The sequence below is a fragment of the Antrostomus carolinensis genome, unplaced genomic scaffold (assembly GCF_000700745.2).
Source record: "Antrostomus carolinensis isolate BGI_N321 unplaced genomic scaffold, ASM70074v2 scaffold693, whole genome shotgun sequence".
Taxonomy (NCBI): Eukaryota; Metazoa; Chordata; class Aves; order Caprimulgiformes; family Caprimulgidae; genus Antrostomus; species Antrostomus carolinensis.
Window position 1 is genome coordinate 16898 of NW_010305623.1, and position 27230 is coordinate 44127.

A 27230-nucleotide genomic window follows, 5' to 3' on the forward strand; every position below is an offset into this window, starting at 1 on the left:
AAAAGTCCTACGTTCAGTATCTCCTTGTGGTGCCATCTCATCAGAGTAAAAGTTGTGCAGATGCTGTGACTGTAATGAGCCGGCTGATCTTATTGCAGAAGCTGCTACACACAATTCAGTATTTACAAAAGCTAGAAGCTCACCATCTTTTTCACAGGGTGATGATTTTGCTTGGAATATATGAGATACAGAGGTGTGCAAATGTGGGACGGGCTTGCTTTGTGCTGGTATTTATCAGCTGATCTCTCTAATCAACAAGGGGTCAGCTCAAACCCATTTGAGGGAAGGGTGCTGTTAATGGTTTTCTGGGAAAAAGAAAGTGGTCAGGCCTCCCCTGTGTCTCCTCCTTTCATTAAGTCTCATGGGCACATTGCATCTGATAAGCTAAAGACTCTATAATGATCTTCTTGCAAATTTGCCTTAGGTATAAAGATGGAACACACCTGCTCAAGTTCCCTAGCTCCTGCTTGGATTTCACAGGTCAGCCTGTGTGCAAGAAATGGTAAAACTGTAACAAGTCCTATCAGACTGACAGAAGGGACGATGTCTCATGGCTAGTCCTGTCCTGAAGCCTTAGGAAGCCGAAGGGCAGTTATCTGAAAGGAGCCAAGCAGTGGCAGAATGGGTGAGGCCATTTGCCTACTAAGAAACTGAGACGGATTGGAAAGAAAATTTGCTCAGGAGAAGGAAAATGTGGTGTATGTTTCAGAAAATGAACAATCCCTCCTGAACTTTACACAATATAGCTAATTTCACACTCACAGGCAGCACTCTAAGACTCAAGCTTTCAGGCACAAATTTGCACAGATCAGAGCTTAGAGCCCCTGCTGAGATAAGGACCATTTGCTGACAGAAGAAAAAGAATGAAGCTTCTCTTCTTTAGAATCTTCAATCTAGAAAACAAGAAAATACTAAACATATATTTTCACTCTTTACCTCAAAGTATCTTCTTTTTGTTCATGCTTGTCCAGCTGGCATCCTATTTTTCTGCATAAATACAGATCTTGCCCGCCTTCCCTGCAAGACATTGCTTAAGAAATAATTGTATTCAGCCCTAAACTTTGCTGAAATCAACACTTTAAAATATGCTGCCAGCTTGTAGACTAAAATATTTTAAAAAAAGGCAAAGATTTCTTTGGGTGAACAAAGTGTTAGGCTCTATGACACAAATTAAACAGAGGATACAATGGCAGTAGCCATGCCACTTTACAAGGCCATTTCAACAAAGTAACAAGGCAATGGCAAAGAAAATTTATCCTAGCCAAAAACCCCCAAGCCTTCTCAAGACCATCAGTGTGGGGTGATAATTTAAATCAGTGTTCCACAAATGACTGTCCCCTGTGTCAGCTGTACAGGTGTCAGCCATCAGCAATGCAATGAGTGGGTAACTCATCCCCTGCTCCATACTGTGCATGGATTTAGTTATCTGGGTGTGACACTGCCAGCTCTGAGTTGAAAGAGATACAATATGTGCTTGTTCATCACGTCTCATCTTGTAAAATGTTGCATAAATCTGCTTTGCAAAACATCTTGTAGCCAATAAAGATGTGTTCTGTGTATACAATGGGCTTACTTTTCTGTTTACATGCAAGGTAGTACATGATTTCTATTTTTTTTTATTTCTCTCAAAATCTAAGTTGAATATATCAGATATTTATCCTGAAAAGGTGGAAAAATAAATAATTGTGCCCCATCTATGAAGTTCTGCATAGACTACCTTTGTTTTTCAGAAGTACTTTCACAGTACTGATATATTGCTTGTCTTCCTGAGCCATAATTTCATAAAAGTTCTTATTCTTAGGGAGGTGACAAAGGTATTCTGCATGATACAGTAGCATTCAGAAGTTTTGTCCTGGTCCATCTTCTAGACAATACAGCAATGCAGGTGTTGTGGAAGCATCTCAGTATACCACACGTGTTCAAAAGCATCTGCTGAAATGTAGAATGACTGGAATATGGGATAAACATTCTGTTCACTGGTGAGTATGTTTGTAAGGCAGTCATAACGCTGCTTGCTTTGGCAAGGATGGCCATCATGTGGCATGTTCTCAGGATGTTGCAGATCAGGTTACTACACCATGTCACTTGCAGGTACCAAGGAAGACTGGTGGAAGGAATCCTTCATTTAGTCCCCGTTGTGTTTCTAGTCTCAGGCAAGATTCTGACTTGAACTGTCACTCTCTTCTTCTATGCATCAGTAGTCTTGTTATTTGTCAGTTGTTCCCTGTCAGCCATGTCATCTTGAGGAGGTCTAGCTCGGTCAAAGAAGCCACACTGCAGAAAACAATCAACAGAAACAAAGTTGTCAAGGTAAGACAACCACAACTCAGCTGCAGTTTGAGTCTTCACTCAGTCAACTTGAAAGGCTGGGCATGATCTATGTGAAGCTTTTTTTTTCTATTCAAATTGTTCCCTATGAAAAACTAAAGTCTTAGGTGCAAGGCATTGAGTTCCAAAGTATAGCTTTAAAAATTCAAATGAAAGCTGTCTTTGCAGGAGATGTAAAGGCGGTCTGAATGCTGATGCTGACTGACTCTGATGAGAAAATTGCTAATTTCAGTTCAGCAAGACACGATAATTCAGAAAAGATATTTAGATTGACAGATAGTAATAACAACAGAGGTGGAATATGTGTTGGGAAATATGCACAGGACAGTGTTCTCACCTAGACTAAAGATCACAAAAGATGAGATTCCTCTCACTAAGTTTAACTGTCTAAAAGTTACTCTTTTGGCTGAAAGGTTGAAAGTTATGTAGGCTTCACAAAAGGTCAAAGCAGAGTACCACGAAAAGGTAACTTCTCTCATCCTCCCATGTTTTAGACATAGCTTTTTGATGTTGTTGTTAAATGACTAGGCAAATCTGCAAAGTTAGCATAGGCTGGACTCCTACCCCGTAACCTTTAGGCAGCTAAAGGCAGATGAGCCATATCCTAACTGGATTTTTTTCTTTTTTTTAATGGGAACTGATAGGATAGCCAAAATCTGCATTGGCTCCCTGTAACATAGCTGTTTCCAGTAACTTATCTTAAAACTTGTGAAGGGAGTGTAACAACCAACACACAACTAGAAAACTTCAAAACAAGAAGATATGACATACTAATATAAAAGGAAATCTTCCAAAAATTAATTCTCAAAGCTGTGAGTGTTGTTACATGCTGAAAAAAATGGAATTCCCTGAAGTATTCAGAGAAAACAAAGTTAGAGTCACTTCTTTTTGAACATAAACATCCTGAAAAAGAGGATCATACATCTTGGGAAACAGCCAAATGCTGTATGCCCATTTATAACCAGACTTTAGTAGTAAAGGAGGACTCTGAAAACAAGTTCCCTGCATAAAGATCAGTGACACCAGCATGTCAGAAATGCCAAAACAAAAGAGACATGCATGTATTGTTGCTTTTGCTCCAAACTGTTAAAGATCACAAAATTCCAAGCTCTCTTTTTCTTATCTATTAGTATCTTCCAGTATCTTTCAGGGTTTTTTTAAGGCAACAGTAGGAGTAATAATGCAACATACCTTCCATAAAGCTAGGGTCAACATAGCTAGTACCAGTAGTCCAAGAAGTATTGCTAGTATTATAACCCATAAAGGGATTACAAAGGAGACATTTGGAGTGGACCAAATGACAGATGTTCTGATCTGAAATGAAAAGAATACATTAAATGAACAAAAATTAAGCAAGTAAAGCAAATCTGACAGTAGAATACAGAAGTTATAAACATTCACTTCAATAGCATTTTGTAGATTAGAAACACATATTGCTTGGAATTCTCCCATGTTGGCTTCATTTACTGCAAGTTCATGATAATTCCACTTGTTCATGATAATTACTAGAAATAGGATTCACACATATAGAAGTCTTGTTTTATCAGACTTATAAATAATTTTCATTTAACAGAGAGTAGCAAAAAATACCCTTCTGCGCAGATGCTTCAAGAACATTCAAGGAGCGAAATTCTACTCACATGTATGCTGCTACAATCCAGGCCAGTGTAACTGACTTATGTTGAATTACTCTGAAACAATGGTTGACTTCAGCCCAAACTCTTAATTCAAACCACAATAGATACCAGCTTTGTTATTCTTATTTTAATTCCTTCTGACACATCAGTATACATTTTTTTCTATGACTTGCGTTTCAGCCAGGCAGTCCAAAATGAAACTCAAGCAGAGTGCATTGTTCTTGTGATAAAGCCCAACACACACTATGATGATACACTCCTTAAAAGCAGCCAAGCATTCAGACTATTACCTAAATGGGAAATAAGCATGAAATGCCCTCTCTCATTGTCTGATGCTCTAGAAAGCAGCAGGTGTCTATGAGTTATGAAAGCTTTTAATTGACTTGGCAAACTTCTCTCTTTAGACCTTCATCTTGACAAAGAGTAATAATAACCCTTTGTATTTCTCCTTCTGGGGCCATCCTCTTGGCTCTCCCTTCCATACCTTGTATCAAATTTATTCTACAATCTCTGCTTGGAAGGCTCCTTGTCAATTGCATTGAAATTTGCTCTCTCTCTGCTGCTCCCAAGTGAGAAGGAAAGAGTATGAACTTTCCTTAGCTTCTCAGCCACAATTATGTCCCTTCAGTTTTAGTTTATTTTGTCAAACTTTCTTCTTTACTGTTAGCCTAGGAAGTTGTTTCTCTCTCAGGTTTTCTGTTAGACCTCTCTCATTTACTCCTAGTCTGCCTTAAACAGGATAAGTATGTGACAGATGGAAGGTATTTTCATGACAAGATGAAATCAGTTCGCTTTGCAAACTGATTACTCAAGCTCTCAAATGATCTTCCTCTTCAGTGCTTGAGGTATAGCTAGGAAATCTCTTCTTAATAAGTTTCTTGGCTATTGTCCAGTCCCTGATCTGCACTCCTTACAAATTCTCTTTCTACTTGTTTTTTTGCTATTAACTCACTGGTTGATGCACCTGAAATTTAGCACAACACTTATTTTTTCATTCATGGAACAGCATACTAAGTTTGAAGACTGGACTTGACTCTGTAGTCCAGTTCAAAATTAATTCCATTTCTGTGTCTTTCACTTTTCTCCTTGAAGATGGCAAATTTCAGCCTTTCTGCAACACCTAGCCCTTTCCTCTCTCAGTCTTTCTCGTGATCAGCATACTTTCCCAGACTTTTCATTCTGCAAGCACTAGCTTAACTGGAAGATACTTTGGAATAGTCCTTTCCAACTTACTTCATCTGTGCAGCCAACTGTCCTCTGTTCTGACACAATGCTTAGGAAGATGCCAGTCTGGTGAGGTCTACTGATGTATATATTCTTTGTAAGATCCCTCACTGTTACGGGACACAGTTCATAGTTGAAATTAGGGACAAACATTGTATGTGGGATACCTCTTGCCTTCTACCCAAGCTTACACTGAGGGTTACACAGAAAATTCTAAGACACTTCCTAGTCCTTCTGGCATTAGCACTTTAACATTGACCTGTACCCTGAAGATTAAGTGCCTGCAGTGCTGGCCATACCATTGTTGATCTAACAAATGCATTCAGCTAATATGCTTCTCTGGTGCAGCTGTAAATAGTTATTACTCTAAAAGACTTCAAAAAGACAGCATATACAAAGAATAAATATCTTAGCCAATTAAAGCAAGAAAAAAATATTTCAAGGCAAACAGAATTAAAAAAAACCCATGAAATCCCACCCCTGGGTCCCAAAAGGTATCTTGCTGGTGTGATCAACTATGCCACTGCAGGGATACCATTCCCTTTACCAGCCTCCTCTTTGGGTTGCTTCTTAACTTCATAGGCTCTCTGTATCATTAGATTACAGTGCAGTACTCATTTAGTAAGGACAAAATGTTTTTGAATGGTTCTCCTTGTGTCTCAGAGTGGTACTGTAACTGGCATTAAAATGCAAGGGCAGAGAAAAAGAGAAAAAGGTCATCTGAACTGTCATCAAAGAGTCCTCCCAGAGAAAAGCCCATTAAAGAAAAAAGATGAATGCAAGTAAGAGCATTTCTGACCAGGGAAATCAGAAGGGATGCAGACATGATGGGCTGCACAAAGCCTGTAGCAGGCAATGCACTCGACTGTCCAAGGAAGAAACCATCTCCCTTCTATGGCTTGAAAATTCTCATGAATGCTGCCCCGAGGCAAGCCTTGGAGACTTGATCACATGTAGCATGAGTTGGGAAGTTCTGATGAAAATTCAGTGGGCTCCAAGATAGCAAAAACTGAGGTTAATTTAAAAAAAAACCAACTCATCCACACTGTGTGCTTCCTCCGCTGGCAAAGGCTGTGGTACCACAAGCAAGAAGGTATAATTTTTTAAATTATTATTTGAAAAGGATCTGAAACTATCAACATACAGTGTACACACCTTACTTATGTAAGGTTTGAGCTTCACTACAGTTTCTGTTTTAATACTATCACTTATCTGAGCATGTTGCTGTGGAGCTGGAGCAGTAAAGTGATAGACCACTTGCCACAACCATCTTAACAAATACTTGTTAACAACAGCAAGACGCAGGGCTTTCTGTCCTCTCAAGTTTGACAAAATGACCGACTCCATTTTATGGTAAGATCAAACCCAAGGGAAGACCCAAGTGCTTGCAAAAAATTGATTTAGCCATTTCTGGTATTGATAGCTTGAGCCAAATTCCTAGGTGGTATAATGTGACTGAGATAAATGCAACAGGAAACGGAGTCAGCATCATGGCTCTGGGCCGGACTGTACAACATCAGCAAACCAGAACAAAAAGATTCTGGCAAGTGTCTGGCCAGCTATGGCTGGGTTGGTAGAGGGACAGTCTACTGAAACTGTACATCCTGAATATGGAAATTAACAGAAAGGGCAGGTACTTCTGTAGTAAGGATTTTCTGTTTACAGATTTCTTAAGATAGTATCTGACTGAACCACAGTTGTCTCCTTAGGCACCAAGTCCACTTTCATCCGATCTAAAGCAACGATGTCAGCAACACAGGTGCTCTCAGACAGGGGTGAGCTAAGCTGCTGCCTAGTGTTGTCTAGGATTGAATTGTTCATAAGGCTGCCTACTGATTGCACAGGCGCACAGCAACTACACTTCTAACTAATGTGCTTCAGTACACTGTTCAAAATTAGATGGGGTCAGTCCAGACCTCAAAGCATGTTTGAGATCCTGATGAAATCAGTGGAAACAGTCAATTTCATTAGGGATGGTGGATTTCATTAGGCTTTGGATAAAGCTGATAGTAGTTTATGCAACTACAAGGACCTACAGAGCCATTCCATGTCTTTTATGCACCGCTTCCTAGATGTCTGCTGCATTTGCATGTTGTTTTTTCTTTCCTCTTAGTCTATGAAAACAGGAAGGCAACCTAGCTCTTCTTGTGATACCTACAGAGCACCTATCAGCATGGGTCCAGATAAGGACATCTGGGTCTTCCTGAGGACACCCTGTAACCAATTACGAGTGGTGTAGCAATGCTCAAGCTTCCTTGTACTGCATGAGTTCATAATCCTCTCTCTTTCTTTTTTTCTATCATTCAGCCTTTTCAGACAGTAAAGGGCAATTTACAGTGTAGTTTCTGTAGCTCAGTTGGAGCCTGACGAATTTTGAAATATAAACAAGAAACTGCAATCTTACCGAAGTGCAGAGCATCATGTTTGTAATCCTTTGATTATCAGCAATGAGTAAAACGGACAGCAGGAATTAGGTCTATCCTGTACCAAGCAGAATGCTGTTGCAAAGCTGTCACATCTCTCTCCTCTTGTAGCAGGAGTGAGGCCAATGGCTAATGAAATATATGCCTGCTAAGATCTTAAAACCATCTTGCTTCACCCACACCCTTTTGCCATGAATCCTTCTTTGTTTTAGGTCTGGAAAGCAAGGGGAGGGTTGTGCTAAGTACTTGAGATTTATTTCCTGAGCAGAGGATTATATGTAGTCGTCAGCCTCACTCCTGCCTGTGTACATTACCAGTAGAATATAATGCCCCTGGGCTGCCATGTTTTATACTCTATACAAAGACTCGCAGAGCTACTAATGCAATTACTGGTAAAGAGTTTGACACTGCAAACCCTGAACACCCACAGAGTTGATGCAGAAGCTGGAGGAGAAGAAAGAAACAAAGCATCCCTTCAGTTTTGCCTGCCCCATTTCACCATTTCCACAAAGACTGTCCCTCCTCCACCCCATGCTGTCCACAACAGTTTTACATATGATTTTGATTTAAGACAAGTTTGCATTATTCAGCTTGGATTTCTGTTCTTCTCCATGTGGTAGGTTTAGTACTCCAGGATCACAGCCAGGGAACGTTCTGGGAGGGATTTATCTGTTTTCATCTAAGGTGGCCAATATGAAGAAGTGGATTTTTTACACAAGTGTTGCATGTTGGCAATGTACTTTAGATGCAGGTTGGCTTTCCTTTCCATTCAGGGCTGGAAGACCTTCTTATACTGAGCACTGAAAACAGTGGTTGCTTCTCCATCAGGCTGGTGAAAAGCACACCTAACAGACTTGAGAGGAGCCATCTGACTTTTGGCCTTTCACACTGCTGAATGTCTCACACCTTTTATATGCAAAGGGATGACAAGGAATGCCATCTGCCTCAAGCACCAAGATGAGGGTGAAGCCAACTTGAGAATGACAGACAGAGACTTTGTCTGCTTTCGAAATAAAATCCAACATGTCTTAGCATGGATGCTGTCTGATAGTCTTAGCTTCAGAATCACTGTTGTGGCTCCATGAAAGTCACTTGTTGCTCATCAAGGTATTCTATAGGGAGGATTTAATTTTTCTCTTTTTAATGGGCCACAGTTAAGCACATTGTAAATAAAGAAATATTAGTTTTTTTGCCACTGATTTTTTTACAGTTTGGATTTTGCTCCTGATTTTGGTGTTACTCAGTGTAGCTTCAGAATTTTCTTTGATTCCACTGGAAGGCAGCACAATGCAGAGAGCAGCCTGTGTGGTAAACTGCTGGTTCATCAGTAGGTCCTTGTGGATAGATGAGAATTGGGTATTACTGGTGCAAACATCCAGCATCAATGGTCAGAATGCAGTGACTGCTAGTGAAATTCTCAGAAAGCTATTTTTTCCACTCTTGTCCTTTAAAAGACACACTTAAAAAAAAAAGAAAATTTACTTCTCCATTGTTTAATCCGCTACTTTAAGAAACAGCAACTATATTAGTTATTATTCTAATGCTGCCCCTTTTACTACCCATGATGATCTTCCTCTAATCCTTACTCATTTTGCTTACAGAGACTGAGAAAGAGGAACTCTTTAGTGCTCCTACATGTTCCTATCCAACCTTTGAGCATGATGTTCTTGTATGTTCTGAAAAAAATGCTCAAAAAAGAAAGTAAAACCTCACTTGAGCTTGAGTGTCACAAATAATAAATACTGACATTTATGTTTACACTTTATAAATGTTTGTGCAAATATATTTATATGGAATATAAGCACATTTAAAATGAAAGTACTCGTAACCATGTAATAGCTAAAATAGAATTAAAAGCCTTAGTCTAAAATCAGTTTTACTCACTGGAGGACACTGGTCAAAGAGTTTATACTAAAGGTATCCCCTCTGAAGATCCCAACAAGCATTTTAGAAAAGCAATCATGTTTTATTAAACTCCAAAACTGGATCAAGAATCATTAATTAAAATGGAACAAATTACTGCTTATTCTAACTCTGTATTTTTTATAATAAAAAGAAGTATTTAACCTTGCATAAGAAATTCATCAAGGAGGATGGTATTATTTACCATAATAATACCTCTAAGAAAAAATGACAATTTCTCTTGAATGATCCAGCTTTTAGCAAGGAAATTCAACAAGTTTTACAATATATAGTTGTAATTCCAAGCCTATCAAAATCAACAGAAATACATTTATTGATTTCAGTGGATTTTGGTTTAAGCTCCATGAAGTTCCAAGCTGATTTCCTATTTGATGCCATTTTCACTCTAATATTTTACTATAAAAGATACAGATTTTCTTACATTTACACAACTTTTCACACATCTATGTATAATGACTCTGTGTTCAAGATATAGACCTATATTCCATGATGATGGAAATAAAGACCTCAGTGCTGCAAGTATGTAAGCACATACATACATGGAGTGGGTCCAGAGGAAGGCCACAAAAATGATCAGAGGGCTGGAACACCTCTCCTATGACAAAATGATGAGAGAGTTGGGGTTGTTCAGCCTGGAGAAGAGAAGGCTCCAGGGAGACTTTATAGCTGCCTTTCAATACTTAAAGGGAGCCTATAAGAAAGATGGGGACAAACCTTTTAGCAAGGCCTGTAGCAACAGGACAAGGGTAACTGTTTTAAAGTAAAAGAGGGGAGATTTAGACTAGATACAAGGAAGAAATTTTTTACAATGAGGTGAAACACTGGAACAGGTTTCCCAGAGAGGTGACAGAAGCCTCATCCTTGGAAACATTCAAGTTCAGGCTGGACGGGGCTCTGAGCAACCTGATCGAGCTGTAGATGTCCCTGCTCCCTGCAAGGGGGTTGTACTAGATGAGCTTTAAAGGTCCCTTCCAACCCAAACCATTCTATGATTCTGTGACTGTGTAGGTTACTGATATGTATGGGATTATTTATACCATTGAAATTAAATGTAGATATCAGCCTGCAAAATTTGAAGCCAGTGCTGCATGAGTTAAATGAAGGACATATGATCTGTTCTTTTAGAATATATTCTCTTCACTATATGAACTGTAAGGTGTTAGCTGATTATTAAATATATACTTTTGACAATTAGTTTCAAAATATTAAAATCTTTATTCCACTTCCACCCTTGCATTGTCTGAAAGAAAACCATAAACTTCCAAATAAATCTTTGGAAACTTTTAAAACACAACCATTGATCTGTTTCAGAAGGAGCAAAAATATTAAGCATTGCCCAACTTCAAGCAAATATTTCTTCTTGCAAGTGGAACATCAAAAGAGCTTGTGCATATAACACAGCAAGCTGTAGAGCTGGCAAGCATCCACTGCCATGTCCAGATATGAAACGACATGAAAGTGCTATCATTTTTCAACATTTTACAGTTGCCATTACAGGCATTTTGCTGTAAATCATCTGCAGCAAATAACAAGCATCATACTGGATGGAGTAAGAGAATAAATTTCAGAGAATAAAATGCTTATCTGATCATTTGGTAGATCATCTGACACTTGTTGAGAACAGCAGGCTATCACCTGGGGTAAAGCACTTCAGTCCAGATGAAGGCACCACTATCAACAGAGTTATGCACAACATGTGTTTCTGGTATGGGAACACATGCTGCGAGAATATAAAAGGAGCCTGAGTATATCTGTTAGCTTGGAGCCTTTGAACCCTTCTGGATGAATATGGCATCAAACCTCTCTGGTGAAATCATGGTTCTCCTGATGTTGGGAATTGGAGTCACTGAGCATACAGGACCAAGATTTCACATTATGTCTTCCCAGAGCAAGTATCGATTAACCATTCAGTGTGTGCTTGTCCAAAACAAAGCTTTATAGCCTGTATCCTCTAAATTAGACGTAAGCTGTAAAGTGTATTATTATTTTGGTTTTCCATATAAGAAAATATTCTGTTCCCTATGACTACATCGCAACAGACTGATATCATAGTATCATAGAATGGTTTGGATTGGAAGGGACCTTAAAGATCATCTAGTTCCAACCCCCCTGCCATGAGCAGGGACACCTTCCACTAGACCAGGTTGCTCAAAGCCTCATTCAGCCGGGCCTTGAACCCTTCCAGGGAGGGGGCATCCACAACTTCCTTGGGCAACCTGTTCCAGTGTCTCACCACCCTCACAGTGAAGAACTTCTTCCTAATATCTAATCAAAATCTACCCTCTTCCAGTTTAAAGCCATTTCTCCCTGTTCTGTCATTAACTGCCCTTATGAAAAGTCCTTCCCCAGCTTTCTTGTAGGCCCCCTTCAGGTATTGGAAGGCTGCTAATATGATGTACATGTCTCATGAGGAACGGCTGAGAGAACTGGGTTGTTTAGTCTGGAGAAAAGGAAGCTCAGGGGAGACCTTATTGCTCTCTACAACTACCTGAAAGGAGGGTGTAGAGAGGTGGGAGTCGATCTCTTCTCCCAAGCAACACATGACAGCACAAGAGGAAATGGCCTCAAGTTGCGCCAGGTGAGGTTTACATTGGATATGAGGAAGAATTTCTTTACTGAAAGGGTTATCAGGCATTGGAATGGGCTGCCTAGGGAAGTGGTAGAGTCCCCACCCCTGGAGGTATAGCCCTGTAGACATAGTGCTTAGGGACACGGTTTAGTTGTGGACTTGTCAGTGCTGGGTTAATGATTGGACTCCATGATCTTAAAGGTCTTTTCCAATAGAGGCAATTCTGTGATTGTGTGATTTGCACCACAATTTAATTTGGAAAAGTTTGTACTGAGCTTACATTTTAAAAGGCGGCCTGTAAATGATAGATCTTTATAAAGATAAGAACAGTAAGACTTCAAATTTCAGATTGCTCTTATACTAGAATCAAATTTTGTACTCTTCTTTTACTTATTTCCATCAGTAATGGCAAAATAAGTAAAGTAAATTTAAACCATGTCATTATTAGGTACTAGAAGAAGCAAATTCCTTTAAATTGCTCCCCAAACCCACCGCTTTGGCACCAGCAAACAATTAAATCAAACTTATACCTCCAAGATTAATTTTTCATATAATAATCCAGGGCCATACAGATCTTGCTCTGCAAATAAATCAAGTACTTTAGTATCCATCGATCACATCTGTAAGGATTACCAGGTAATTTAATATCTTGCACCTGATGTGCTGTGAGGTGGAAACCCTAGAGGGGCATGCAGACCTTTCTGAAAATCAGAGTATCAGAGAAGCTTAATATAGATAAGAGAGAAGCTGCCACACATAATGCATAAGCTTGTGTGAGAGAACTGCTGACTGGGGGAAGAGTGAGATCTCTAAACCTGACAGAAACTAGATTTTGGATTTTGCACAAAAATTTCCTCCAGTCTTTTTTTTTACCACAGACAAAGTAATTACACACTTGCTTTCACAGTTTTGTTGTTTTCTTCTGGGTCCAATTTCCATCCTGACTGCAATAAAGCAGTCTACACATTAATGCAGCAAGAAATTATTAAAAATAGAATTAGTATCATATAGCAGCAACTTCCACAGAAAGCGATAGAAGTATTTCCTTTGGATGTTATTTCAGGAATTTACACTAGAAACACAGGAAAGACCGATCTCAATATTTTAATCTATAAAAACTTTCACAGTTGTGATCAGAATGACCCAACACACGGGCTTTACACAAAGATACCATTTTCAGTTACTTACTGCTATGCTTCCCTTGGGGAGCTTTGCTGGTTGCACTTTATATGGCATGTTCTTAACTTCGAAGGACACATTGGAAGAAAGAGTATAGAGATCATTCTTTCTCTGAAATTACATAAAACCCACAAATTATTAAAAAACATGTTTATACTTATAAGCATTATGAGAAATAAACAAAAATACAGAGCACTGATTTCCTGAGGCAAAGCTGTTTTTTTTTGGTAAAGGGCAGAGCAATCCTGGGACCTGTACGTGTCCACAAGACAAACTCATAATACAGCACAAAGCTGCAATACAAAGGCTGCATGTTCAGATGGGGAAGAAGGGTTAGATATGCAGAAAGACACACACAGCTGTTTCTCATATTGCTCTCTGAAATAGGAGATTGGTGAGTTTGAAGCAGGAGGGAGGTTTATGGGATGCCTATGTTTTAAAATCTTGCCTCAACTCACCAAGCCCAATAACAAACGCAAGTATCTTGAGAAAATTTCCAGCCTACATTGAGACCAGGCTGGTAGCAAACCTGATGGCATTAAAGGAATGGCTGTTCCTTCCCATCACAGAACAGCAATAGGAACAAATATCTTTGCACTTCACTTAGAGTGTGGTTGATTTCCTATTGCAGTAGGGCTCAAAAAACCCAGAACAACTCACCTTGCATTGTGCAACTGCCATAGGAATGTATAGTGGTCATGTTTAACTGGCTGCCTGGTGAAATTGTATAGCTCTCATTAAGCACCCAAAGATGTGCAGGCAAAACAAAATGTATCTCTTTGTCAGTTCTCTGTCTTTCACTTATACTTGCTTGTATTTATAAAATATCATTAGATTAGATTAGATTAGGCATTACCTTCCCTGGTTTAGAATGACTAAAAACTGTTACACCGTATTAGCTCATGCTGTGAATTTTAATTAGCGCTTTCACCTTATTTGGAAGCCAGGAAGGCACCGACACACTACATCTGACCAACTGTGTGTCTCATTGTGCTGTTCTGACCTGGACAATAATTTCCCACTCTGTGCAAACTGCCTATAGTTAAGTGCTGGTATGAAAAATATCTGCCTAAATCTGTTATGAACTGGCTTAAGTGCTGACATGTGAAAGTGCACGTCCCTTAGAAGAATTTCAATGGTTGCAACATTTACTACAATACAAAGATACAAATATTTTCCACATACATATTTTGAATCCTGCTTAGCTCTTGGCAGCACTGGTATCTAACTGGAATTAGTTTTGAAGGTTAATATATCAGGTATCAAGTAAATCTTTCCGTTCACTTTGAATTTGACATCTTTCTATTTCACTGAATGTTATTTTGTTACAGACAGAAGATCCTGCACTCTGACTATGTCCTCTTTTTCTTGTTTTTATATCAAGGAAGGATGGCTGAGTGGTTACAATGCTCTTCTGGAAGTCAACAAACCTGCTTCTAATTCCATCTCTGCAACTGACATTTGGGGTGACACAATTTTAATCTTATATACGAGAATATTTCTGAACTGATTCAGAAACTCTGAATCATTTTTGCTACCTTTTTTGGTCATTTTGCTACCATTGCTCAATCCTTTCTGAAATATGATGACCAGAATTCAACACAGTATTTGACTACTCATTTACAGAAAGACAAAGCCTTGAAAGTAAAGCAATCTTTCATTTTGGCACCAGCTTCCAATAGTCCAGTGTATTTGGAACATCCCTCTCACTTCTTAAATCCCCTTCAAAAATCCTTCTCCTTCCTTCTACTTCTTGCACACTCAGGAGTTCTGCTCAATTGAAAAGTCTTGGTTCCTATGTGATTAAACAACATATTTTCCTCCCTGCTAGCATTTTTATTTTTTTTCCTTTCTCTGTAATGTCCTGTTGCACCAGGTGTATCAATCACTCTTCCACTTTTCTATCATCTGCAAACTTGCAGAGAGTGTACTCTGTCCCATTATCCAAGTCATTAATGATGTTAAACAGTACTGGCCCCAGTACTGACCCCTGGGGTACACCACCAATGATGAACCTCTAGCTGGACGTCATGCTGCTGACCACAGACTTTAAGCCTGGCAGTTCAGTCAGTTTTGAATCTCTCTGTCCACCTATTTTCATTCATTTTGACAGCGTCAAAAAACAATGACTGCTTTCCCCTCATCGACCAAGATGAACCTAATTTATCTCACTGCAGAAGCCTATCAGGTTGGTCAAGCATGATTCCCCCTTTGTAAATCCACACTGACAACTCCCAGTCACCTTATTGTCCTTCAGATGTTTGTAAATGGCTTCCAGATTTTTTTTCTCCATCACCTTCTCAGGGATTGAAATGTGGCTTGACTAGCCTGTAATTCTCCAGATACTCCTCCTTGAAGATATGTGTGATATCTGCTTTCTTCCAGTCCTCAGGAACTTCCCCCAATCACCAGGACCTTCCAAAGACAATTGAGAATGGTCTCGCATTGACACTGGCCAGCTCCCTCAGTACTTGTAGCTGTATCTCGTCCGGTTCCTTCAACTTTTGTATGTCCAATTGGATTAAATGTTCCCCTAACCTGGTATTCCCCCACTGAAGGTAAATGTTCATTGCTGCAGGTTTTCTCTCTGGTCGCAGAGGCCTCGGATTCCTGTATGCAGATTTTACCAGTAAAGATGAAGTGAAGGAGGCATTGAGTAACTCAGCCTTTTCCATGTCCCACTCAGCAGAAGACTCGTATTTTCCCTAGCTGCCTTTTTGCTGCTCATACAGAAGCAGCTCTTCGAAGCAGTCCCCCATTGATGCTCTTTAAGTCTCTTGCCAGGCTCAGCTCCTGGTGGGCTTTTACCTTCCTAACTCCGTCCCTGCATGGTCAAACACTATCTGTATATTCCCCACCCAGCCTCTGCACTGGGTCAACTAACTCTGCTTCCACTTCTTTTATGTTTCCTTTCTATGTTTGAGCTTTACCAGGAGCAACTTGTTCATCCATGCAGGCTTCCCTTGACTTCCTGCATGTCAGGATGGACAGTTCTTGAGCTTAAAGGAGGTGATCCTGGAGAATCACTAGTTCTCCTGGCCTCCTCTTTTCCCCAGGATCATCTCTTACGGAGTTCTTCCAAGCAGATCCCTGAAAAGGTTGAAGGCCATTGTCCTGAAGTCCAGGGTGGTAGTTCTGGTATTTACCTTGTCCATTCTCTCTTCTTAAAAAACTGTTTTTTCTCTTCAGATATGTGAGTGTTTACTAGTGACATGAGGCCAGCACATTTATTGCCTTCTGGAACTCATTTGGCTATGCCATAAGTTTGTTCTTTTAAAATATGAGGAGCAGCCAAACGTTTATTATCAGAAAATTTAACCTCTCCTTTGGGCTTATATTAGGTATGAGCAATATGAAGAAAACTGCCTCAAATGACTACACAGGGATAGTAAAATCACCTCCTTAACATAGATGGCATCTAATGAATGGGAACTACCCTTTCTTTCAACAGTGTTTGAAATGAAAAATTAGACCAGTTTAATATAAGACTTGGCAAATAAGCATTTTTTATACACTTTCATGGTGCTAAGCACCTATGAGATGGTGTTCTGAAAAATAATTTTTCCTTATCATATTAATTATTTTCCATTTTCACACTCAAGCCATTCTTCATCTTCTATTCTACAGCACTAGACTTCTCACACAAAGTGCTAGCATGTTTCTGTAGTTGTGCAATGTTTTGCTTTCTGAAAAAAGCCTGAAAAAAGCCTTATGTTTTCAATTCTAAGCAATTCATATTAAGCAGGATTCTGGATATGATTTATAAAAGTAATCTGTAGTGGAGAGATCAGGATATGTTACATTATTAAAGAAGTAGACATTAGACATGCAGCTTGATTGGCTAGGGTACAGTAAAGGCATTAACTCTCTTGAAAGGACATAGAGATGAAACACAGCACTCATGGAAAAATAAATCTCTTCACCCACTATACATGGTGTACTTCATTTTCATCTTATACCAGGAATAAGAACATCAGAGTAGGGTAATTCCTTTGGATTAATGCCTGGCTGGGATTAATAAACTTGAGTTGTGTCCACAGCTATCAACTCTCCTCGACCCTTCATTAGGCTCCTGGAAATGCTGCACATCTCCATTGCTTTACAGCAGTGGAGAATATAAAAGACTAGAGAGTATTTTCCTACATTCACATAATGATGTGTTTGTGGAAAAGTACTTTAAAACAATGACTGTGGTCAGCATCAATTGCAAACAGGATTTTTACTTGTACCAACACCTTGGAGATAAAGGCAGCTGTCTCTCCTACAGCCTTGTTTATAATTATCAAGGTATTCATGAGAAAAAGCATTTCTTTATGATATCATTTTTTAAGTAGCGTATGTTTAAATATTTGGTGTTTACTGGAATCAGCAGAACCTGTGGTTTCCAACTCAAGCTAAGGACTTCATTATGGCTCAGTGGAAGGGGAAGAAGGAATTTGGTATTTGTGCCTAATGACCAACAGCAGGAAGCCCAGTCCTAGCTACAGTGGCCTTTTGAGGTTCCCTTGTGGTAGAAGAAGCGGAGTCTGCTCTTAGGCACAGTGCTGAGACAGCTATTTGCCAGTATCTTGGCAAGCAGGCAAAACATGGCCATCCTCTTTGTTGCTTGTGTTTTAGATCCCTGCTGGTTTATTTATTAAGGCTTCTCTCTCCCTACACACTTTCATTTAACAAGTAGATTTCTGAACTGAAGCTTTTGTTTTCCTTAACAGTTGCGGGACACAGAAGCATCCAGAAATGAAGGAAAGTGTTCTCAATAGATGTTCAGCGCAGTGTTTCCCTAAGTACAATTGAGACAAACAGAAATAATGTGGGAAGTGCTGAAAACTCTTGGACAATTTGAAGGAGAGTTCTCCAGGCTCCAGTGGAATGCTGGTGGTTTCTGCAGGAAACTCAGGCAAAGACCTGAAGTCTCCCCAAAACATCTTTAAAGCATATGAAGGCATCTTAGTCAGAGAGCAGACTAAAATGCAGGGACAAATCTGGCCCACAGGTACCTAGACTGAGGGTAAGAAGAACAAAACTTTTAGCAGCTTAAAGAAGTCTGACAGGTCATGTTTTTCTGCAGGTTTGATGAATTTAATGGAGAGACTCCCCAGAACAACTTTGTTCCACTGCCTCCATGGAATATTGTTAAACTTCTCTGAAATACTTTTCTTCTGGTCAGATGTAGCCCAGAGAAGTCACCCTAATGTAAAGGGCACGTACTTTCTCCGTTCCAAGCTGCATGCTGCGGTGGAATTTTCCCCCCAGAACTTATGTCTGTTACATATAGAGTTCAGTGCTGTTGTAACAATATTGGCCTAGCTTGATTAAAACTGTTTCCCTTCAAGTCTGCTGAGTCTAGCACATTTTAGAAACAAGAGGGTAAACAATATGGTGTTACCTTTTAAATATATGCTTTGGGAATTCATTAGCTTGCTTTTTTTGACTCATACCTCCAAAAACCTGAACTATTGCCAATAAATAAGAGTAGCTTACATAAATGCTGAGAGCAGAGGTCATACAACTATTTGTTATTTTATTAATTCATTAAAAAATGCATGTATGACTCTGCATGGTCACAAAGTACCTGTGCTATTTTTAACAAGATGGTATGTCCACCCAAATGCATCTGTGACCAAAGACAATACAACCCTGAAAATCAACACATCCTCATCTCTATCATTAACTTCTTACACTTCGCATATCATATCATTTACACTCATTTAAACAGATTATTTTAAATTATAACAGAGGCAGATATTTTGTTGTGATTTCAGAATGCTTTAATATACAGATCTTAATGGTTATTGATTTAAGATGTTTATTTCTTCATATACCTAACATTGCCTATACTTTAGCACATCTAGCAAAAGTCTCACGTCTGCCTTTGTTAACCTTTTGGCACTATTTTAAATAACAATGAATGAAAACAAAACTAGCCTACACCCAAAAAATGTCCAGCCAGTTCAGCCCAATGCCAAAGTCTTTTTCTTTCTAGCCTTCATTTCACATAAATAATCAAATCCAGCATAATACAGAATTTTTGGCCACATAGAGTTTTCTTTTTTACTTATTTTGTTTTTTCAAATAACAACAGCTGTTTGACATAAAGGCACATTTCTTTGACAACTTTCTCTTTTTGTTATTATATGTAGCTTCAAAGGCAGCGCATCAAATTTATGCCTTTTAATTTTCAGTCTCCAAATCATCTACTTAAACTTCCATATTTGTCCTCTATATGGCAATTAATGAGAGATCTCTCACTAATTTTTCTGGTGCTTCCCTACTTCTATCCATGGATAGGGCATCCAGGATGGCTGCAGATTTATGCTTTGAAAACACTAAGCAAACATCCCTTGACTGAGATGTTTTCCCCTGGGCATAGAAAGAGGTTCTGTGCTGAGACTAGGAACTACTGTTCCTTGGGGTCATATCCCACTTACAGATGGAATAATTGTTCCCACAGTAAAGAGGGGAGAGAAAAGTGGTTGAATAAAGGAGCTTATACAAGAGCTAGGTCTCTCACCCGTCATGGACCACCTCCATCAGTTCACCTCTGTTCTGACTTCCAAGCCTCTGCAAACACACAGCTGCTGCAGAAAGGACAGTGTGTGGTCCCACTGCACTGCTTATCTGCATACTGCCTCACAGAATCACAGAATGTCAGGGATTGGAAGGGACCTCAAAAGATCATCTAGTCCAATCCCCCTGCCGGAGAAGGAACCTAAATGAGATCACACAGGAAGGCGTCCAGGCAGGTCTTGAATGTCTCCAGAGAAGGAGACTCCACAACCTCCCACACACAAGAGTCTCTGAATTCACCAGTAGTAAATATGGAGATTCTCAACAAAATTTTTCATCAAGGAAGTATAATTAGAGCATGCACTCTAACAGTGATGACAGCTCCAGGTGCCAGGCAGTGAAGGCAAAGGGAGATGAGAGAACTGGGATGACTTCTAGCTGACGGCCCAAAATAACAAGGTATTACATCAGGCTCTTTCTCATTTTCAATACCCTTCCAGACCTCTCAATTTCCTTCTATGTCCTTGTACCTGTACAGCTTCAGCAGAAGGAAAGACCATCATTCTATAAAGCAGGGATGTGGGGTTTCTCAACCTAGGGAGGGAACTGAATTCATGTCTTCCATCCCGAATTCTCTAACCACTAGACTGCCAGTTCTACTTCCTGCCACTGAATGTTGGATAAACAAAGTACTCCTTATGTCTTTCAATTATTGCTGTAGATACTTCCTGAGTAATTTTTGCTTTTCAGCTCTCTCAGATTAAAACTAGATTTTTCTCCCTTTCAGCTATTAAAGTTTGTGCAGTCAAGGGTATCAAATTCAAATATCTGTATCTCTCTAAAAGTCAAGAAAGAAACAATACAATATTCAATAATGTTAAAAGAAAATAAAATAAACTTCAAACTTCTTGAGTACCTCACACACCCTCTGTGGTTTTTTTAATTACTGCCACTGCCTCCCCAAGCTCTCCCAGAAAGAGAATTTTATCCTTGTGAGGAACATTCAATACAGGCTGAAATAATAGTCAAGAATGAGCTGAGTTCTACTTCCCACAGTGCTGTAAATGTCCAAAGACGCTGCAGGCTGGAAGGATGTCACTAATCAGACTGATGGAACAGATTTATAATTTAGAAATACATTTTCAAAATAGATGTTTTACTCCTGAGTCTTGTATTAAAAAGAACCCATCAGAGTTTGAAGAACACTGGGCAAGATCCTCTCAGATCTCCGTCTGATGACTCAGAAACACCGTGATTAGACAAATAGGGACATAATAGAGCCCTAACAGAACACAACGTAACGTAACCATGTAAGGTTGTTTCTCTTTTGCATGAATCAGGCTATTACTTGCTCGATCAGCAACTCTGAATCCTAAAGTCAGCTTTACTAGAGGGTTCATATTTACAGTCAGGCTTTGAAGTTAATCCAAAAAAGTCTGTGATTCTTCTTGGCCTTTGCACGTCTGTCTCTATCTGCGTTGGCTGGATGGAAAATTTGGGCTGCTTTATTTACTCAAACATGTCTAATCATTGCACGTCATTTAACTGTTACTTGTTATGGAGTTTGGGTTTTAAGGTGACAGACTACAACTGTCAAGAGGCAAAGGGGTCAGCTGTTGTCAGTTAAACCAAGTGGAAGAGGAAAGAGTCACTCAATACATGACTGATCTTCTGTGGCAACAAAATATACAGGCTGATTCATATAACTTTGATGAGAAACATGAATTATTTCATCCTAGCATTAATCAATCACTTTCAATCAAATCCTTATCAGGCTTGCATTGGCATATTTATGAAAAGAAAATACATGACTGTGTTCTTAGCTTTAATGAGCACAAACAATTTCTTCTGCAGATTGTCACATCTTCGTTTAGATTATAACATAGTTGAGGAATGTTGTATGTCACCATTATCCTGATTTCTTTGGCATATGAAAATTTTGTAAGTTACTTGCATGTGCAAAAGAGTTTAGGATGTTGCTGTAGATACAGCAACATTCTTGACAATAACATGACTATGAGGCCGAGTCTGGCCCTTGAACAGTCCTTCCTGGTTCAGAATCACTGTATCCTTATTATTTTGACCGTATTTTAATCCTCAGTTTGAATCTGCAGATTTCAGCCTAGCTAAAAGGAACTGTTTTTTAGGTACACTTTAGTTTATTTCCAAAATAACCTTAGAAGTTTGCAGAGCAGATTATGTCTTTTTTAGGAAACTAATTATGCTCTACAGTCTTTTATGGTGATGGCTGTATAACTGTTAATTTTAAAAGGGGCTGTGAAAAAGGTAACTGTTTTGAAGTGAGTAGGAGAAAGGCAACCAGATCCCATCACACTATTTGCTCTCTCTCTCTTCTCAATATTTAAGTTTGCATGTGAAGCAGGGGTCATGTTATTCTGGCAGCTTCTTAGATATAAATGGGAGGATGCAATGGTTCTCAGGGGACTACCTTTTTTTACTCAGAAAAAAATTATGTTGCTTTAAGTGGAGTTTTCTGAGCCTTTACAAGGTTTTTAAGTTACAATCTGAAGGAAACAGAAAGGCTTCCTAAGGATATAGACAAAATGTAAAATTATCACAGCCCATAAAATGCCTTGTTTGATAGCAAAGGCGTGTAAGGACAGTGGAGCAAGCAAAAGATGTACTTGTAGGAGTACTTACCATGAGGTCTCTGTACCCAGGGAGCCTACAGGATGGCTCATCCTTGCCCCTGCCCACAGGCTGGTGTAAGGTTCTACATCTGCCTTGAGCTCCCTGAGTGAAGGGAGATACAGGAACAGCAAGCAGGATTTATTAAGGAGCAAGGAGGAGCTAAAGGGACTGCAGCAATGTCATTGCCTGGTGTGTTTGCACACACCTGTGTCCCAAGGCACAGCTGTCACCCTTCTCCACCATCCAGATTAGAAGGAGCACAGAGAAGGGTGTTCCAAATCAGCTGGATAAAGCATCATCTGAAGACACCTCTCTGTCTTGCCACTGGCTACAGAGTTAGGCAACCAGCTTTGGCATCTAACTTGCAGATGACTAAAATTAGGTAAGATGAGTCCCACAGCTCCTGAATTAAACATGCCACTGAATTTCAGGCAGTTATACTTCTTCTGAACCTAAGTCAGGCTAACTAAGCTTATATTCTAGGAAAAGGTTCTGTCTTTATTAAGAGACACTAAGAAAAGGAGATTTCCTATCTTCTGTAGCTAGTTTGTTGCAACTGTTGCACATCCTCTGTCACAACCAAAACATCAGAGAAACACTCTGTTTCTCATTAAATTTGCTTAGCTTTAATCTCTTCTAGTTCTTTCATGTTATTTACTAAACTGGGCTTAGAAAAACTTTTATGAGGCTAATCCACACTGAAATAGCTGTAAATAGCCTAGAAAATTGGCATCTAAGGATCTGTGCAAGGGGTTTCATTTATGTGCTTGTTTTTTCAGAAGACCTTGGTTTTGGCCCTTACAAGGTCAAATTAGGTTTCACCAGCAGAATGATGAACAGAAAGACTTGCTTGGATCCAGAATATGCTGGGTTCAGTCGCCAGTAAGGTAGCTACCTAAGGGAGCAAAGCTTTATTTTTTGCTTGGTGAAGAAGGTGGGGAAGGTCCACTGTGATACTGCTTGGACACTGCAGAGGTCAAACTTATCATAGATTGTTCCAGCCAGGGATAGTATCTCTGCCTGTCTCCGTGTCTTAGGAATAGTGAACTAGTGCAGTTAAGTTCTTAACTGAACTTAACAGGGACTAGCCAGTGTGCGAAGGTCAAACACTCTCTTACTGGATTAGAAAAAACTGGAATAAAATTCCCATCATATTTTGCAATATATATGTTTTTCCTACAAGTGCAGAGATGCTTACATACTGATATTTTTTGTGCAAAATTTTCCAAGACCTTTGCAAAAACTTACATCAGAAGAAGTCCACCCTAGTTACCCAGATTTGGAAAGACAGACACACATCCAAGCTGTCAAGCTTTTGGGCCTAAACTTGAATAAAAGCCTGCCCTTTTTTCCCACTAGCAGATGACTCACTGAGTAAACCTAAATGAAGCAGATCCAGTCTAGCCTTTCAAACACATTTGCTAAATATGCCTCCTCTTAAAAGCCTTGTATTTGTGTTAAGGGAACTGAAGAGAGGATATGAAAGTTTTTTGCCATTGATTATACTGGACTATGGCAGTGGTAACTGAAATGAAGACTTGAAAGGTCTTTTCCACCTATCTGTCAGGACTTAAGATCACATTCTGTGTTTCTTCTGCAACAGTTATTGGCACCATTATGACTGAAGAGAGCACAGTTCTATGCAGTACACTAAAGGAGACCCGTAACCCCCAAAGTATGCACCCATTGTGGACTTGGAGCCATGATGGTTAGCTATTGAGCTAGGATTCAGTTTTCTGTAAATACTGTCCCATCTGTTCTCTTGTTTCTCCAAGAAAGCAAGTTAAGTGAGGAAGAATTTATTTTATCTACTTTCACATTTGAGGAAAGGAACAAATTAATTTAAAAGGTGTGATAAGCTTAATCTAAAGCTCCTGTTCTAAGCTTAAGATCCCCAATTCTTCTCTCACTAAGGTTAGAGGTATTGTGGGGATAAATCACTTCTCCCACAGCTATGGGGAACACAAGAAGGTTCTTGTGCTCAAGGTAGAAAGACTGGGGAATTCTAAATTCCTTGAAGAAGGAAGGTGATAATCAACCAGTTTGATCAAGATAGGATCCGCAGTTATTTCCCAAAACCAGCAAACTGAATTATAAATTTCTCAACGTACTGAGCAGTGTTAAAGATCCGACAATCACATAGTATTACAGGCACACGGCCAGCTGCGAGGTAACAGCTCACAGTGCAATCCCTCTGCCTTCGGCAGTGTAGATACAATTCTGAGAGCAGATGAAGAAATGCAAGAATTTGCAAAGAGAAGTTCATTTTTTTCCATGGTCTGCACTGTCCCTTCTTTTTAGTGGTGAGTCACAAATTTTCAGTACGTGAGTGTTGTACATCATATGAACTTGACACATACTACTTTTCCCTAGATTAATGGAGAATGAATAACAATGATTTTTTAAGCTGGATACAGTGTACACCATCTACTGTTTGGCTCCAAGAAAAACCTTTCATTGGAAAAGATATGATGAAAGTGCACCATGGAGACTTAAGAGATTATTGATTTGGGCCAGTCCAGAAAAGCAGAAACAAAACCAGGAAAGGTGTTTAAAAATAATCTTGGAATTTTCAGGTAAAATTCAGGACATGAATTTGAGAGAGTGTTAGGGAGAAAAAGAAAAGTAAGCAGCATGCATGTAACCTGAACAGGAACCAGTGGGATGTTATCTTCAAATAAAGTGATTAACAAAAAGGACTTGCATTTGGCCCATTTAATTTAGTCAGTAGTATTCTTAAATATCTTGTCAAATAAAAGATGCAGACATCTTTGTGTATAGAAAGAGATTTTTGTGTGCATTACCTCCAGGAATGTTTGGGCCCATAGCCGGGACCTGATTTTTAGCGCTGCACTCTTCCCTTTTTCCAGTTGTCCCACAGTGCAGGAAATTAGGATACACTTCACATTTGTACAGTTCTGTGTTCAAAATAAAGGGAACACATACCTATGCTTTAAAAATGTATATAATCACCTTAAAATTTCAATAAATTAGCAAAAAATTAAACTTCCCTTTAAAGACTTAAGTAGTCTGAAATCAGTAATTTCATCTAATACACGAGATGATACTCCATGAGTCATTGTGAGAACTATAAACCAAGGAGAAGATTCTTTTGCACCACCAATGAATACAACCACTTACCTGTAGTAATGAAAATAAAAGTAATAATTTTCAACAATATCTCATCTGAAGATCTCTTAAAATGTCCAGGTACTTATCAATCCCTTGAAGCACGTGCTTTGTCTTTATCAGTCATTTTGTGATTTCAACACACTTATTTTCTCTTCTCTATGCCTGAAGTCTTTATTTGTGTTCTTTATTTCTTTCCCCTCTACTAACTCTCCTGCTTTTCTTACCAATATTTACATTATAGCAGCCAGAACATTTGCTGAGATTCATTAGTTGCTCTACTTGAAACTTGTTGTTCATGAAATATTCCTGATGAGCAGCAATTCTGGCTCAAACACAGCGTTGAAGACAAAAGCCAAGCAATGCAACTCAAAACCATATACTCTGTTGAAATCTGCCAGAAGAATGTCATAAAAAAGCTTAAAAGCTGAGTGGAAGCCACTGAAGGGAATCAGCAGAGTCTCATGGGGTAACCACAGAAATGATGCGGTTGTCTGAGGCATAAAAAGGAAGAAAGATCTCATAGAAAAATGATTGAAAGTGTGTGTAAAAAAATATATAGGTTTCCATATACTGACGGGTTTCACCTGAAAAGTTTTGGTTTGATTCAGGAGGAAGGCTGAGGCTTTAACTGATTCATATTATTATAACAAAGCAGAAAATCCTTCCCTTACAAATGTTTTATCAACACTCATGACAGAACGTCTTGTGACCTTGAAAGCAAAGCTAAGTTTTCACAAGTACATTCCCTTGGGAGAGTGAGAATGGCTGCACTACCAAAGCTGATACTTCAGAAAAAGAGATGATGATGTATGTAACAGATCTGAAAACACCCTTAAGGAATCCTCTATCCTTACAGACAGCTTTCCCCACAAATCTCTACCTTATTACAAGTTAAGTAGAAACTGTATGCTTAATCACTCTTTTCTAACTCTGCCTGAAAATGAAACTGTAAACCCTGGAACTTGTAACTATAGAACTTTTTTTTAAATTACTATTTCAAAGTATCTGTTTATTTGGCTTTTCATATTTAAACATCCTCCAACCTGATTTATTTATCTTGCAGGAAGGAGGAGAGCTGTTTTCATTAATCATAGTGGCCCAAAACACGTATTAACAGAATAAATCATTAGTATGCAAAAAAGTCTACTTTTGGCTGACATTTTAGGACCTGAATACATATTTCTATTTTTCTTAGTAATGCATTTGGCCTGTAGTAATTTTCAGAACACCACAACGTTCAGACTAATGGAAGAGAAACCAAATGTTTAATATACAGTATAAATAGAATAAGAGGTTCTCAGAACATTTTTCCACTCTGTAAAAATGCTTTGATGAAAATGAAATTAACTTAAAATTTCTGATTAAAAAAATACAAATTTTAACAAATAATTACCTTTGGTTCATCAGTCATTTTCCAGAGTAACATTCACTTTCCATTTATACTTCAAAAGTGTAACAACAAAAAAAAATATCTGGGTCTGTAGTATGCAATGCTGAAGGCACATAGAATTGGGACAACTTTCTAAATGACATATTGCTTTTCTATGCCTGTCCTGGAAAAGTCCTGCTATATATCCAGTGGTAAGCACTGTACCCAGTCCCATCCTAATTTGTGCTTATCAAAAGCATATTGTACTAGAAGACTGCTCATCACAG

General features: G+C 39.0%; 1 protein-coding gene across 1 annotated transcript in view; it reads right to left on the reverse strand.

Moving 5' to 3' along the window:
- Nucleotides 1-1886: 1886 nt before the first annotated feature.
- ITGA8 (integrin subunit alpha 8) overlaps nt 1887-27230 on the reverse strand; it is a 92641-nt gene continuing 67297 nt past the window's right edge. The window contains exons 19-22 of the mRNA XM_010164829.2: nt 25247-25360; nt 13293-13394; nt 3520-3642; nt 1887-2274 (exon numbers count right to left, since the gene is read on the reverse strand). Coding sequence (XP_010163131.2) covers nt 2188-2274; nt 3520-3642; nt 13293-13394; nt 25247-25360 — 426 coding nt within the window. The 3' untranslated portion in view covers nt 1887-2187. The remainder of the gene's footprint in view (nt 2275-3519; nt 3643-13292; nt 13395-25246; nt 25361-27230) is intronic.